Source organism: Lemur catta, chromosome 10, assembly GCF_020740605.2.
Source record: "Lemur catta isolate mLemCat1 chromosome 10, mLemCat1.pri, whole genome shotgun sequence".
NCBI lineage: Eukaryota > Metazoa > Chordata > Mammalia > Primates > Lemuridae > Lemur > Lemur catta.
The window spans coordinates 10,924,721-10,939,691 of NC_059137.1; the positions used below are offsets into that span (position 1 = coordinate 10,924,721).

The following is a 14,971-nucleotide window of genomic DNA, read 5'->3' on the forward strand; positions in this document are numbered from 1 at the left end:
AGTAAGCTATAATAAATAGAGGGTGACAAAATGTTTCAGTTCTACTCTTGAATTTTATAATTGTGTAACACTAATAACTTTGTTGTGTATCTACTATCTGCTAGTTACCTTGTATACATTATTTCTAATCCTTAAAACTACTCTGTAAAGTGTAGTCATTCTGATTTTACAGATGAAATCAGAGAGATATAATAACTTGTCTGTGCTCATATGGCTAGTGAGTAGCATATCTGGGATTCTAATCTCAAGTCTAGACCTTAATGTTTTATCTTCTCTCTCCTGTAACATAAATCTCTGCCCCTGTTGAATCATTTCCCACCTTTGACTCTTCATTCCTACTCAATTGCTGTCTGGTTCTCTCTTTTTTGAAAGAGTTATCTACACGCTTCAGTTTATTCCTCAGCCCTCCTCAGCCTATCTTCTCCTTCTGTCATTAAACTAGAGCTGTTTTTATCAAGGTCATCTAAAACCTCTGTATTGGTCAATTCAATAGCCATTTTTTTCTCTTCTCATCTTGATGCATCAATACAGTTGACCACTCCCTTCTGTTTGTTCTGCCTGATTGTTTTCTTTTTTCCCCTTTGGTCTCTTCTCTACCCATCCTCTAAATTGGTATTTCTGTAAATTAGTCCTGGATCCTCTTTTGTTTCTCTGAACTCCCTCACTAAATGATCTCAGTCTTTACCATGGTGTTAAATACCGTCTGTGTATAGATGACTTCCAAATTTGTAGCTTCAATCCAAACGTTTCCTCTGCTTTCCTAACTGGTACATTCAGCTCTGTACTTGTCATCTCTATTTAGATGTTTTACAGCCTTCTCAGACTTAGCATATCCCAAATGGAGCCCCTCACTTGTTAGTCTTTCCTATCATCAAATGGTCATATTCTGCTTTTTTGCTCCCCCATTCTCAGTCCATCTGCAAGCCTGTCATTTATACCTGCTAGCTATAACCCGAACTAGCCACCCCTCTCCATCTCTGCTTTCCTTACATGAGTGAAGCCACCATCCAATCTTACCTGGACTACTGCAATAGCCTCCTGATTATTTTCTCTGCTCCTGTTTCTACCTTCTTCAAAACCATTCTCCATATGTCAGATCAAACTTTTGAAACTATAAACCAGACTGTTTTGCTCTTGATTAAAACCATTCAATGACTTTCCATTGCCCTTACAAAAAAAAAAAATCCTAATTCTTTACCATGACCTATGGGTCTCTCTGCATGGTCTGGTGCTTGCTTTATCTAGCAACTTCATGTAATGCCACTTCCCCCCTTCTCTCCTGTACTTTAACAGTACTGGTCTCCTTTCAGTTCCTTGATCCAGGCCTAACTTTTTCCAGCTCCCATAATCTTAACACAGCTCTTTTCTCTGCCTGAAACACCCAGTCTTCTGTTCCTTGAGTGGCTGCTCCATCTCATCCTTTAGGTCAATATTGTTGCCATCCTTGGGAAGCTTCTTCTGACCACATTATCTCAGTAAGGCCTTTCTTTCTCTTCCATTTTCTTCTTTGTTCTTTCTCTGGTTTTGTAATAATGCTATTACAAGCTGCATGTTTTGTGGTATACTTGTTTATTATTCCTCTTCAACTAGACGGTAAGCTCTATAAGAGCAGGGGCCCTGTCTATATTATTCAATGTTGTACATCCAGCACTTGTTACAGTACCCAGTGTAGTTGTAGCTCAATTTGCAAAATGGATAACTAAACTAAAAGGCTGATATGTAAAATTTCATTTCACACTGGAAGACTGGAATCAAACTGTCCATCCACATGCTTCATACCATTTGTACACTGGGCCTGTAAACAACTTCAAGATTAAGCAAAATGCTGCTGAAGAAGCCTTGCTTGGGTGGCAGTCATTTGCAAGGCAGAGTGAAGGTTAAAATCTGTGGTTTGAATACTTGTTGCTTTTCTCCCTTGTTTCCATATTAATCTAGGCACCGGAAGCACAGCTAAGACTGGTCTTGGCCCTGGTCTGCTGGGTTTGTTTCTGGAGATACTCAAGTTTGGTTTCTGTAGCTTAGTGGAAAGTGTAGTTTGTTTGCTAAGACAACTATCTGAATTTCTCACATACCTTAGTTCCTTAAACTGAGTTTGAAAGCTTCTCAGGGAGGGTTTTCATCGTGTGTAGTGCAGAGTGACAGAAAGGGAAGGACTCTGAACCAGAAGTTGTCTTGGATTTTTGTCCTAGCCCTGATTACTTTGGAAAACAAAACAAAACTAAACCCTAAGACTCAGTTTTCCTGTCTGTAAAACAAGAGAATTAAGCAAGATGGTGCCTAAGGTTTCTTCTAGCTTTCATCATCGTGAAATCTCTGATTCCTGTGGAAATTAGGATGCTGGTCCTGGAGGTAAACACAAAAACTGCAGCCTTTAAGGAAGCAGATCCTTTCCCTAAAGTCATTTTTATGGAGAAAGAGTGAACACTCCCATAGACCACTTCAGCAAGTAGAGAAAGAGAAGGATGAATTCCTCGGAGATTCAGAACCCTTCACATTAACCTCTGTTTGACAGCTCCTGTGCCAGGCTTTTAGTTTACTAGAAATTGTCCAAGGAAAAAATATTTTAGAGTCTACTGGTTTGGGGCTTTTGATGACTTGTACTTCACCCTTCCGAGAATTAAAAAGGTAAATTAATTACAGATAAGTGCCTCCTTTTAAGCTGTGGCACCCCCAAAAGAGTCTTTCACTTTAATGTAAACATCAGTCACTTGGTTACCCAAAGGACTACCCTTAAAAAATGCAAGGGACAAGAGACAAAGAAGGTGGACTGACTTCTATTCAGAGGTATTATAAAGCCGAGTGAATCAGGGAGGTTCTAAGCAAATGCATGATTTTAATGTGAACTTTAGTTTTCACGGTTGGTAACAGCTTGCATCCCTTTTATTAATTGTTCCTACTATGGACTGGCCTTTATACTAAATACTTACCCACTTATTCTAAAAACATCCTTTGGGTGGGGTGGTAGTTTTTCATTGTTATTCCAGGTGAAGAAACTGAGGTGCTTAGAGGTTTTAAGTAACTTGCTAAATTAAGGCCCATTTAGCAAGTGATTGAGTTGGGATTTGAACCAAGTAAATGAATAATGATTCATTCTTTGAGCCTACAGCGTAGCTGAACACATTTTCAGCATTTTTAATGGGAGTGAAAAAATAGTAGGAAATTAATGACACCCAATTCACAAGTCAAGTCGTGTTCATTCTGTGTCCTTTTCCTAGAGATTCTGGATGTTTTCTTTTCATCCAGTCCTATCAATACCCTTCCCTTGTAGGATGCTACTTAGAGAGTATTCATTTTAAGCATTCTACAAGTGAAAAACCCTGCATTAAAAAATGAACAATCATATTTTGTATGATCACATAGTAATATTTCACAAAAGCATGACCTTATTTGTAACTTAGAATCATCCAGACCTGTTGCTTTAAATATTTTAATAAAACAGGGTTTCCCTTCCCCCACTGAGGCCCCACTTTTCTCCCCAGTCACTTTAATTATGTGAGCTAGAATCCTGTTTCTCACACATCTTCAGTTCTCAACCTTGTTAAAATTAATCATATAATCCCCCTTTAAAACATAGTATTAAATCACCATAGTAACACAGTATCCAAGCTTTATAGATAAAACATAACAGCCATAAGAAGGTAGCATTTGGTGTCCCCCTGACAGCTCTATAACTTTTATAGAAATGTGTTCCTTCTCCTGGCTGAGTAAGGTGAAGGGATAGCATTACTCACACCTGCTTTAGTACCACGTTGCTTTTAAATTGCCACCTTGTTTTTGTTCACCTTCCTAGTTAAATAAGGAGAGTGGAACACTTTCTTTTCTTTCTGAATTATTTTCTTGTACTCTCTAACCTTTCTCCAAGGGATGGAGTTGTTTGCTTAAATATGACATACAGGCAGGGTCCACTGACTTTTATATTGGGATACCTTGAAAATCCTTTTAATTTTCTATGTGGCCTGCCTGTATAACAGAGTTTTAGAAAGAAAGTCTACCCTATATTAGAAAACTTAATTTATATCATATCCAAAGACTCAATGAGAATTCTGCCTTTGGAAAAGGCCTGGTAAACTGTGATTTTTCATTTCTACTGACAATTTATAAATTAATTGATGATAGCATAGATTTGAGTATTTTACCAATTTGACTATACTTTGTAAAAATACAGTATGAGTCCCTTTAAATAATTCAATGTCAAATTCTAAAATATTTCGTTAGTATAAATTTTACATTATATAATAGAATTTGGAATGGTTAAATTTTTAAAAAGGAATAGAATCCAAGCTAACTGGTAAAAAGAGGTTTTTAAAACATTCTGTAACACTTAAAAAAGTTTCTGGATTAATCTAATTAGTAATATGCTTTTTAATTTAAAAATAGATATTTTTAAGTTATATATTACATTTATATGTGGTTTATGTATTTTCATATTGATGCAGGAATTTTTAGCTTTTTAAAAATTGTCTTTTTAAAAAACATTGTTTCCATTTCTTAGAAAGCACCTCACAATGCTAGACATTTTGGTATTTCTATCCTCTAAAATATGAAATATGTTCCTCACAAGTTCAGAAATTGTGAAAAATACAAGAATTTAGGAAAATAACACCTAACTTTGCCCTCTTTTCTTTCCAATTTCAATTTTAGCTTCTCCCCTTAGTAGCTCTGTGAACTTGATTCAGTTACCACCTATTCTGTTCTTTAGTTTCCTTTTGTGTAGATTGGGAACATCACCTAAATTCCATGGTGGTTGTGAGAGCGAATGAGATGATATGTATCAAATGTCTAACTTTTGGCTGGCCGCATAGTAGACATCTAAATTCTGTTGTAATTATTGTTTTCTGAGCTACAGGAGATACCAGGTAGGCGTTGTTAACAGCAAGCTGGTGGAGTGGCCTTTGGAGTCAGAGCGAGGCTTAAAATCCAGCTTAGGCAGTGCCTCTCTAGACTATTTCTTCATCTACAAAATGAGGTTAATAGGATGCACCTTTCAGGATTGAGGGGCTGATTAACAGAGCCACCTCAGGGTCTGAGCTCAGTGAGGGGAAAGTATGATAGCCCTGAAGATTGTGATTTCTGAGGTGGTCACACAATGGGTGCGGGCTGTATTTTCTTCTTTTTTTTTTTTTTTTTTTTAACCAACTCACAGTCTGTTTCCTTGAAGTGTGTAAATTTTAAGTTCATTTATAAAGAGTTCCACTGAGAGAGGAAGTGTTACCGGTTCAACGACTTGTTGCGATTAGATACTTTATCAAGAAACTTACTGCACATTCATTTTCCGCTTTGTTCTGTCTTTGCCGCAGCCTCACAGTTAGCCAAGTTGGCCAGAACTTCACGTTCGTGCTCACTGACATTGACAGCAAACAGAGATTCGGGTTCTGCCGCTTATCTTCAGGAGCGAAGAGCTGCTTCTGTATCTTAAGGTAAGGGAGAGTGGCTTGGGCTGTTGGCTCATCCCATGAAACCGTGTCAGCTTTTGCATTGTTCTGTAATTAAATTTTCCAGCTGTTCTTTTTATTTTCCTATCTGTTTCCCACAAGTCACTGCACTTGGGGAGAAGGACTTCACAGTGTTGTTCTTGCACTTTAAGTTCTGCAGATAATAGTATTTATTTATTTGTATCACATCCCTTGGGTGGGAAAGGGGCCGTTGCTTTTGAGTAGTATGTGGAAGCCGGAGAGTCAGCGTGACTTCAGTTCCTCCTGCTGTTATCTGGAGCTGTCAGAAATTAGCCTGTTGGGCTTTCTCTTGGACATTTTGTGTATGTAAGATTATTAATAAAGTATGTGTCTGTAGCTCAGGACGTCTTGCAGACACGGATTGTGTCCTCCTTAGAGTAACACCCTTGCCCCCTTTGGGTCAGTGAATGAATAACTGTTTCTCAACTTGGCCACTTCTGTCGAGGTTCGAAAAAAGTGCAGAATCCTGTAAGAAGGCTTCTTCAGGTCTTCTAAAATCCCCTCGTACACCAGAGCCACACTTGCTTAATGCTCTGTTTCCTCCTGCCAGAGGGGTAAGGCCTGTTGTGGGGTGGGAGGATGTTTGGAAATCCGATTTTGGAGCCGCTGGCTCTGTGGGCTCCTGCTGGGCGCCTCCTGAGGGGAAAGTAAAGGCATCCCACGCTCTCCCCTCCGTCTGCCTTGGTTAAGTAGGTGTCAGAGGGGCCTGCCTCCTGTCTCTCTCTGCTCATGTGGAGCAGCAGGGCCAGGGCAGCAGGGAGGTGCCCATGACAAAACCCGGGCCCCCAGTGTAGGGCTTCGGCCTGGGGATAAAAGGCCAGACCCTCTATGGATTCCAGAAAGGGTAGCTCTCTGTACTTTCTTCTTCTTCTCACCAAGAGAAGACCCCCCCCTCTCCTGTCCCCCAAACCTCACACTGCAGGAGAGGAGGGGCTGACTTTCAAGTTTCCTTGCTCACTAACTCTCAATCTGGACTTCTACACGTTTGCATTTGTCTACACAAATCTTATCATTATTGTTTTTAGTCAGTGCAGTCACAACTCTTCTGCACCAAGCATAGCATTTGTAATCTGGGCACTAGAGGACAACTGCTGGAGAGACCTTAGGAGCAGGGCACAACCTGGCTGCTTTGGGAGATTACGTGTTCTCAAGCATGTCTCAAGAGCCCAAGCTCAAACCTGCCCATGGATTACCTGCCCAGAGTGGTAGACTTTAATGTAAATGGCTATTTACTTTTTGATTTAACAATGTGGCCTTTTTTTTTCTTTTTAAAGAAAAATTTCTCTTCCATTTTTGCTTATTATATTTCAGCCCTATTAAGGACACTGCATATTTATACAGTTGACCCTTGAACAACATGGAGGCTAGGGTGCCTCTCCCAGCTGAAAATCCACATATAATTTTTGATTCCCCGAAAACTTACCTACTAATAAATAGCCTACTATTGACCTACTGCCTTCCAAAGAACATAAACAGTTGATTAACACATATTTTGTATGTTATATGTATATTCTTATAATAAAATAAGCTAGAGAAAAGAATGTTATTAAGAAAATCATAAGAAAGAGAAAATGTGTTTACTGCTATTCTTTATAAAAATCTTCATCCTGGTCTCTTCACATTGAGTAGCCAGAGGAGGAGGAAGGGGAGGGGTTGGTCTTGCTGTCTCAGGGGTGGCAGAGGTGGAGGAGGTGGAAGGGGGGAGGCAGGCACACTGGTATAATTTTATTGAAAAAAAATCCTCATATAAGTGGACCCAGGCAGTTCAAACCGGTGTGTATTCATTTGGAGGTGGTGGGGCTTGAATTGAGTTCTTAAAATTTTGCAAAAATGTTTTCTCCCCATAATATTTTTGGGTTACAACGCTTCTTTCTTTCCAAGCCGGGTGTGTGTGTGTGTGAACTCTTAACTCGCACTATCATACTCACATAGCAAATTTCTGAGTATAGAAAACTGTATTTAAAAACTTAAATTTAAAACTGCTCTCCTCTAATTCTGGTGTATGACTCTGTGTGCCTATGTAGATAGGATCATGGGTTTTGTGTTTGTGAGAAGCCAGTTGAGTAGCCTTCATACTGTCATCATTTAGAATGAAAAATAGCAGCAATTGGTGTTTTTTTCTATCTGTTATACTAGCTTGGAACTATGGAGAAAAATTCAGTGGGTTAATTTATTTGTTTGTTTGTCATCCCTTAATTGAATGCCTACTATTAGCTACTCCCTGCCCTTGAGGGGTTCCCACACTAGCTGGGGAGATGGATGATCACACTACAGTATGCTATATATAATGCATAGAATGATCCCAAGGCATAGTGTCTTCTTGCTATTGATTTTCTAGTGCCAGAGGATAGTGAGGGTGGTTAAAAATAAAGAGTCCTATATGAATTCTGGAACATGCGTTTTATGGGAATTTAACATGGTGGGGGGAAGCTCTCTTTATCTTATCCAGCTTTTGTGCATGTGTAAAGGGCACACACAGTGGGACTTCCCCTGTGTTTGGTTTGGGAACATTGCTAGGTTGGGACTAGGATACAAACGGAAGTGTCTACTGTTAGACCTGGAGGACTGGTTGGCACCATGTCCAATGGGGAGTGGAGAGGTCTGCCAAGAGAATGAGAGCACAATCTGTGTCTGGGTTCCATAGATTGTTAGCGTTGTTCTCTTTTGCTGCTTAATCTCCTTGCTTTCTTTAGATGCTTTCCCTTTAGTTAGCCTGTGCCTTGAGGTCCAGTCACCCTTCACAGTGTGCCCAGGGGTACAGCTCTAGTCTGCTCATAAGCTGCCTCTGCTTTGCTTTCCATTTCTTCTCATGAGGAATGTAGCTCCAAGTAATGGTTATCTGGGCAGACATAGCCTCTGCTGTTCCAGGATTTAGCTTCACTTCCTCTCTGCCCGATCTCCCAAGCTTATATTCTTCCTGGCCCATATGAGCCGCTATACTGTCTCTGCCTTCACAGGTCTACCCATCCTCCCAGACTCAGCATAAGGCGCCTCCTCCGAGTAGCCTTCCCCAGGCAGAGGTAATCATTCCCTTCTCTGGGCTCACCCAGCATGCTTTGAATACTTCAGTTACACACTCATAAACCTTGATATTCCTTTGTCTTTCTCCTATTGGAAAGTCAGCTCTTTTGGGGTAAAGACTATGTCTTAATTAACTGTGTATCTCCAGCACTTAGTATAGTGCCTGACCAAGATATTGTATGCATGGTGTTCAGAGAAAGGGAGATGCATCAAGAATAGAAGGACAGGGCACCAAAGGCTTTGAATGAGAAGACAAGCCTCATGGGACAGAAGTTCAAAGAGGAAATACGAAATACAGTTATTGGCAGAAGCATGGTTCATATTATTAATGCCAAACTCATTGCATACTAGTTGTAAGAGGTATACGTTTGAATCTCACAGTGGGGTTGAGTGACAGGCATTTTGTCTCTAAAGGGCTAGACTATCTGTATTCTAAATTTAAACTTAATTTCACAATGAAAAGTTCTTAGACATCCTTTATATAATGTTACTTATTAGATTCATTTTTATTTCCTTTTCCTCCCCAACTAGGATGTAAGCTCCATTGAAGGCTGGGAATTTTTATGTTCTTTCCTCCAAAAATTACATCCAAAGTTTATGGAATACTATCTGGCACATAGTAGGCACTTAATAATGAATCCGTGGGAAATAAGCCCATGTTTATTTTCAAAAAAGATTTTTAAAGTTGGTTTGAACTCTTGTCACCAGCTAACCTTGACAGAAATGTAGTCATACTAGAGTATAAACATGTCTCATTAGCACAAATACCACTATAAAGTCAAATGCATCATTTCCTCTCACGGTTGACTAGTTCCTGCCATTAAGAGATTTTACTTCTCCTTGAGATTCGCCATATTATTTAACTCGTTGCTGGATGGTAGTTTATACTAAATTATAAACACCAGCTCAGAGAACAATAGTTATAAGTAAGTTCTTCATTATAAACCCAGGAATGTGGGAGTATTTTAGCATTTACAGATCGCACTGAGTCTGATGCGGTGTACGCATTTACCTCTGAAGTCTTTCAGTATTATAAAACAAAATGACCTAGAATTTAAAGTTTTTCATGGTTTTCGATTTGCCCAAATGGCATATACTCCTTCAAGGCCAAAACTGTAATGAAATGTGCTATTTCTAGCCAATTTATGGTTTTGGATCAACAAAAGGAGCACAAGAGTTCAAAGCTATAAATTCGTTGTTTGGGGGTTATGGGAGATATGTCATACATAATTAAATTTTTTTGGTCTTTAAAAGGAACTTTATAGATATTTGTATTCTACGATTTTCTGCTTTATCCTTTAGGGGTCTTATTTAAGATCTTGAGAAAGCTTGAGTAACTATCCTTATACCCAAATAAAACTCTTCAGAACCTATTATACATTTGGGGAAGGAATAACTTTTTCATCAAGACATTATCTAAAATTTTTTTAGTTTAACTTTTAAATTTTTTATTGAATTAAGAAGTAGCTGAGTACCTAGTATATATGTGGAATGAGCAATATGTAACACTTGGTGTCTGGCTTTTATTTACCTCAATTCTCCTTAAGATATACACAAAGATCTAGCCCCCAACTCCCCATTTGAAAGCCTTTCAGATATCATGTTCATCCAAAATTTTGATAAGCTGAACTTTCTGAACTTGGTATTAGAAAATGAAGACAATAAGTACTTTCTGTCATTTACCAAATATATAATTGAATATGCCTTTGGTTACACTGTAAGTATTATTTTAAAAAGTATGTATGTGCAAGGTTCTTTGGGGTCGCAGATTAGGCAGTGCCCATTTCTAACTGGAGAATCAGGGAAAGTGCTGGTGGGGTCTAGTTAAACTTGGTCTTACAGAATGAGAGGGGGCTTTCCTGGAGGAGAATGGAAGAAAAGCTCTCTAGGCAGTGAGAACTGGTGTGCAAAGGCCCCGAGAAATGAAAGGTAGCACAAGATGAAAGAATGCTGAGAATGCTAATGAGGGGGCAGTAGCCAGAGATGATGCCAAGGAACTCTTGGGGCCGGATTGCGAAAGTGCTTGTGGGGCGTGTTCAAGATTTCAGATTTATCCCAGAGCAAATGGAATGCTGTCAGATGGTTTGGGGAAGGCATTAGAAATATTAATGTTTGTAGACTAAGGCTAAGGTGGCTTTTTGTACATAAAACATGCATGTGTTTTTCTGGTTACTGTTAGAGGGGATGTTGCATGTTTCTTTGGGAATAGCACCCAGATTTAGACTAGATTTTTCAAACCTCAACTTGAGGGTTTTTTTTTTTTTTAATTGTTTTTGAAAACAATGTTCCTGGGCCCTAGTTAGAGATTGTCCTCCTTTCCATGCTAGTTAGCATGTGGACTGTGTTTACACGGGAATAGTGTTAAGTGAGAATCTTCTTCCTTCTGGAGCATTCTCTGACCTAATGGTTGGAACAGCCATTGCAACCTTTTCCAGCTGCATTGTATTCATTTTTACTCTAAACACAGAAAAGCTCAGTTTTCACAGAACAAAAAAAGAAGCTAGAAGTAATAAAGGAGTCTGGTTTTAAGAACTTTGGCTTCCCTCTCTGACTGTTCCAGTGTTTTTAAACAACATGTACAGTTCAGGGGAAAAATCAAAGGACCCTGTTTTCTCAGACAGGTGCCGTGGCAGAAGCCCTTTTGGATTGTGTGTTTGCTGCTTTAGTTTAAAATAAGTGTTTGCAGGGTGGGGAGAGAATTGGGGAGGAAAGCTGTGGGGACAGCTTCCAGATTTTTACCTTGAAAGCAGGTGCTGCTGAAACATTCCAGAAACAGATGGAATCTCCTATTCTTGTTTTAAGCTATTTATGATTGTCTCGCCTGAGGGTACCCTGCTATACAAAAATGCACAGCCTGATGTTTGAGGGCAGTTGGGCATCAAAGCTGGGGCCCCTCTGGGAGAAATCAGCCTTTCTTCCCGGCACCTTTAAAGGCCATTCTGGAAACCGGGATCTTTCATACTGTTTAACAGAGGACTTTCCTCTGCCTTTCGAGTACTTCTGCCTCTCTGGAACTGTTTGATTTCTTTTTAATTCTTCCCCTTAAAAGTAAGGGGCTGCTGTGTTCTTGTTTTCTGGTTGGTCAGCTGGGAGAGGGCCTTATTCTGTGGTGGACTTATGATTTCATCTGTTGCGGGTCCTGGGACATGTTGCTGTCAGAAGCCTATCGGCTGGGGAGGCTCAGGTTTACTAGGCCTGGAGCCCTTTCTGAGTTCCTCAGTATTTTGAAAGGCTTGCGTGGGGGTGGGGATGGTGTGCTCTTCAGAACATCACTTTGTGGGAGGTTACAACTTTTTTTCTTAATTAAAAAAAATGAAGTGGTTGAGGAATGTTGCATGTTTTATTGCCATACAGATGTCCTCATGCTTAGAAACGTATTATCCTCTGGGGAGCCACAACTCAATAATAGTAACAAGCTGTACAGCTTAAAGAAAATCACCTTTGAAGAGAAGAAAGGGAAATAACTAAAACTGCCCTTGCACTCCTAGCAGCCTGCTGTTGGAGGTTGATTTGAAGGCTGGGGAAGCTGGACAGTTGGAAAGACAGGTGTGTCTTCTGTAGCAGTGGCCCTGGGCTGGGACCAGCAGCCAGCCTCAGGCTGTCTACTCTAGGAGGAAGCTCCTTTTCTCCTCCTGGTCCTTTTCACAGGAAACCATCCCGGCACAGCCTTGTCTCAGCAACCTAAGCCCAGGGTTGTAGGATATTTGAAACTCCAAGACTTTGGCTAAAAGAAATTTTTTATTTTCGAGACCTAATAAGTTATAAACATTATGAGAGACATGGTATTTTCTCATTCTGTTTTGAAAGCAGAACACTTCCTTGTCTTAATGCTCATAAAAGCAGGGCAGCAAGTAAAACCCCACCCCGGGAACTCCAGGAGTGCAGTTTTGTCTTGTGTTTGCTTTTCTTCCTTGTACTTCACTCATCTTGCTACCTCTAGTGACTGCTGCTGCTGGCTAATGTTATTGCACCATTTGGGAGATGGATAGACTAAATCTGGACAACTGACTACAGAGGATTTGGAGTGGAAGAGAGGAAGTAGCATTTATTAGCATTTATTTAATATGCCTGGTGGTTTACATAATTTTCATTTGTTTTTATAGCCCCCTTATGAAATTATTGCCATTGCAGAGATAAGAGGGTTGAGGCTAGAGGGATACAATGACTGGCCCAAGATCTTACAAGGAGTAAGCTAAGAAATCTATGACAGTTTGCAATCCAAAATCTAACCCAAAGTTCATACTCAACTGCAGTTTCTGTCTTCCTGCCACCAAAGCAACTTTTCTCCGTTGGAATTTTGTTAAAAAAGACACAATGGGTAGTTTGTCTTTTCAGAATGAGGGCAGAGCTGAGCTTACATAGCTTTCAGAAATAATGTATGACATTTCACCCTCATTTTATAAATGATGGAAATGAAATATGAAAGAGATAGGAAGATTTTTGTCCCAAGTTCTTTAGCTGGCTAATGGCAGTCTTCTGACCACCAATGCAAGGTTTTGTCCGTGATATAGCAATGTTTCTTCTAACTCAGGAGAATGAGCCCAAGGTCACCTGGAACTAATGTTTCTCAAGACTCAGTAGTACCCAGTGACCCTTGGGCTAGCATCATTACACTGTATGAATAATCTAACTATATGATTGTAAAGAAAATGATCAATTCTGTTTAAATCTGATGCAGGGGGTGTTTGGATGGAAAATCAGTAAAACTGAGCCTGCCTTCTGAAAGAAAAAAATCTAAGAATTATACATGAGGGACCCTTTTTGGGAGATGGAAAAACATTCTACGGGAGAGGCCAGTTAGTGCTTTTTGGTTGAGTTTGAGTGTCAGCAATTTTTCTTGGACCTCCCTGCAAGCCAATCACTTTCCTTCAACAGCAACAAGCAGAAGGCATTTATCTGAGCCTTATCTTTGCTTTTCACTGGGTGGGAGGTAGAAAAGAAAATGACTCAAAATATGCCTCACACCTAAAATTGCCCTTTGCTTCTAAGCTACACTCTTATTTTAACAGCAAGATAGATTTGTGAATACAGAAGGAGTGTGAATTTAGGTTGTCCGGCCTTTTCAGTGATCAGTTTTAGAAGCAGTAGGAATCCTAACATCTCTCCCTCATGGAGAGGCCCTGGAAGATTGCAGTAATAGTGTACCTCTTTACAGAAAAATCATTGTGCCATCTGAAGTTCAAAGAAACCACAATTCTATCAATTATGAGCCACTTATTTTTAAGACATTATTTTTTGAGCTTATGAAGATACACTTCTTTATTAGAGGAATTTAGAAAACTATAGAAAAGTAAGAAAGGAAATCTATCATCCTACCATTCTGATAATGACTAAGGGTGTCTCCTCCCTTGAATTGGGATCATATAATTTTGTATCTTGCTTTTTCACTTATTGAATCATAAACATCTTTACATATCGTTAAACATTCTTTCCTGAGAATGTTTCTGACTACATAATTTATTTGTGTGAGATTGATTTATAAGTAAAGAAGCTCTTAGTAATTTAAAAGCCTATTTCTTGCTAAGACATTCTAACACATTTGTTGTGTTATTTGTCATTCAGCTGACTACTTTGGTATTTTTGTTTTTAAAAAAACAAACCACTGAACTACTTTTTTTTATCATAACATGTGAGCTATTACTCAATTCTTGACAACAAAGAATAGTTATTAGCTTCTGGAAACAATGAACACAAAAATATGGAAATATTATCAAAAGTATTGGTTAAATTAAGTGGCAAATAATGTGTTGACTTTACTTTTCCATATTTCACTTTGTATATTTACATCTTCAAAGTAAGCAATTCTTTTTATTAGCATGAGTTGTATTGTAAAATACAAAATGTAGCATAAAGGGAATACTTTTAAAGTTAGATAGCAATATAATTTTGATTTTGGAATGTATTACATTCTGAATGAAAGCAAATTACATGTCTCTTGAAACTTTATGTAAACTGTGGGGGGGGGACTTTATGTAGAAACTTATGGAATTTTTAAATGTAGAGAAAATTAAATTCTACATTGTAGTATGCAATGGAAATTAAACAGGTTTCTATTTCCTATTCATGGGACTTGAAACTACCAGTAATCTTAGGCAAAACCAAGGGTAATTGTCCTTTAACTTCATTCACAAGTGTTAGACTACCACATGGGGATTTTTAATCCCTTATCTATAATATAAAGCAATATTTATTACAAAATTAATTCTGAGAGGCATCATTTATGGTTTCTAATCCATTCTATTTCAGATGCCTTTGAAGTAAAGTGGGTGGAGCTTTGTATGTGGGGTTAATTGTCCCATTGTTCATTTATTCAGTCTGGTATTTTAACTAGCTCTTTATATGTATTAATGAGCCCAAAATGCAGCAAAAATGCTTGGCTTTAAAAAACTTTACATTTAAAGAAAACTTCTTTAAAAGTGTCACGGAAAAAGAAGTTAAATGAAATTCAGTGTTCTGTCGTTTGTTGCCTGAACTCTTTGTAATGACTGGTTTTCCTT

General features: G+C 38.9%; 1 protein-coding gene across 10 annotated transcripts in view; it reads left to right on the forward strand.

Moving 5' to 3' along the window:
* Nucleotides 1-14,971, forward strand: part of DENND1A (DENN domain containing 1A) — a 492,893-nt gene that overhangs the window by 153,888 nt on the left and 324,034 nt on the right. For all 10 annotated transcript variants that reach the window (XR_006737850.1, XR_006737851.1, XR_006737852.1 and 7 more), the window contains one exon: nucleotides 5,298-5,417. Coding sequence is in view for 5 of the 10 variants with exons in the window: in XM_045563071.1 (XP_045419027.1) it covers nucleotides 5,298-5,417 (120 nt within the window). In the remaining 5 variants the exon portion in view is untranslated. The remainder of the gene's footprint in view (nucleotides 1-5,297; nucleotides 5,418-14,971) is intronic.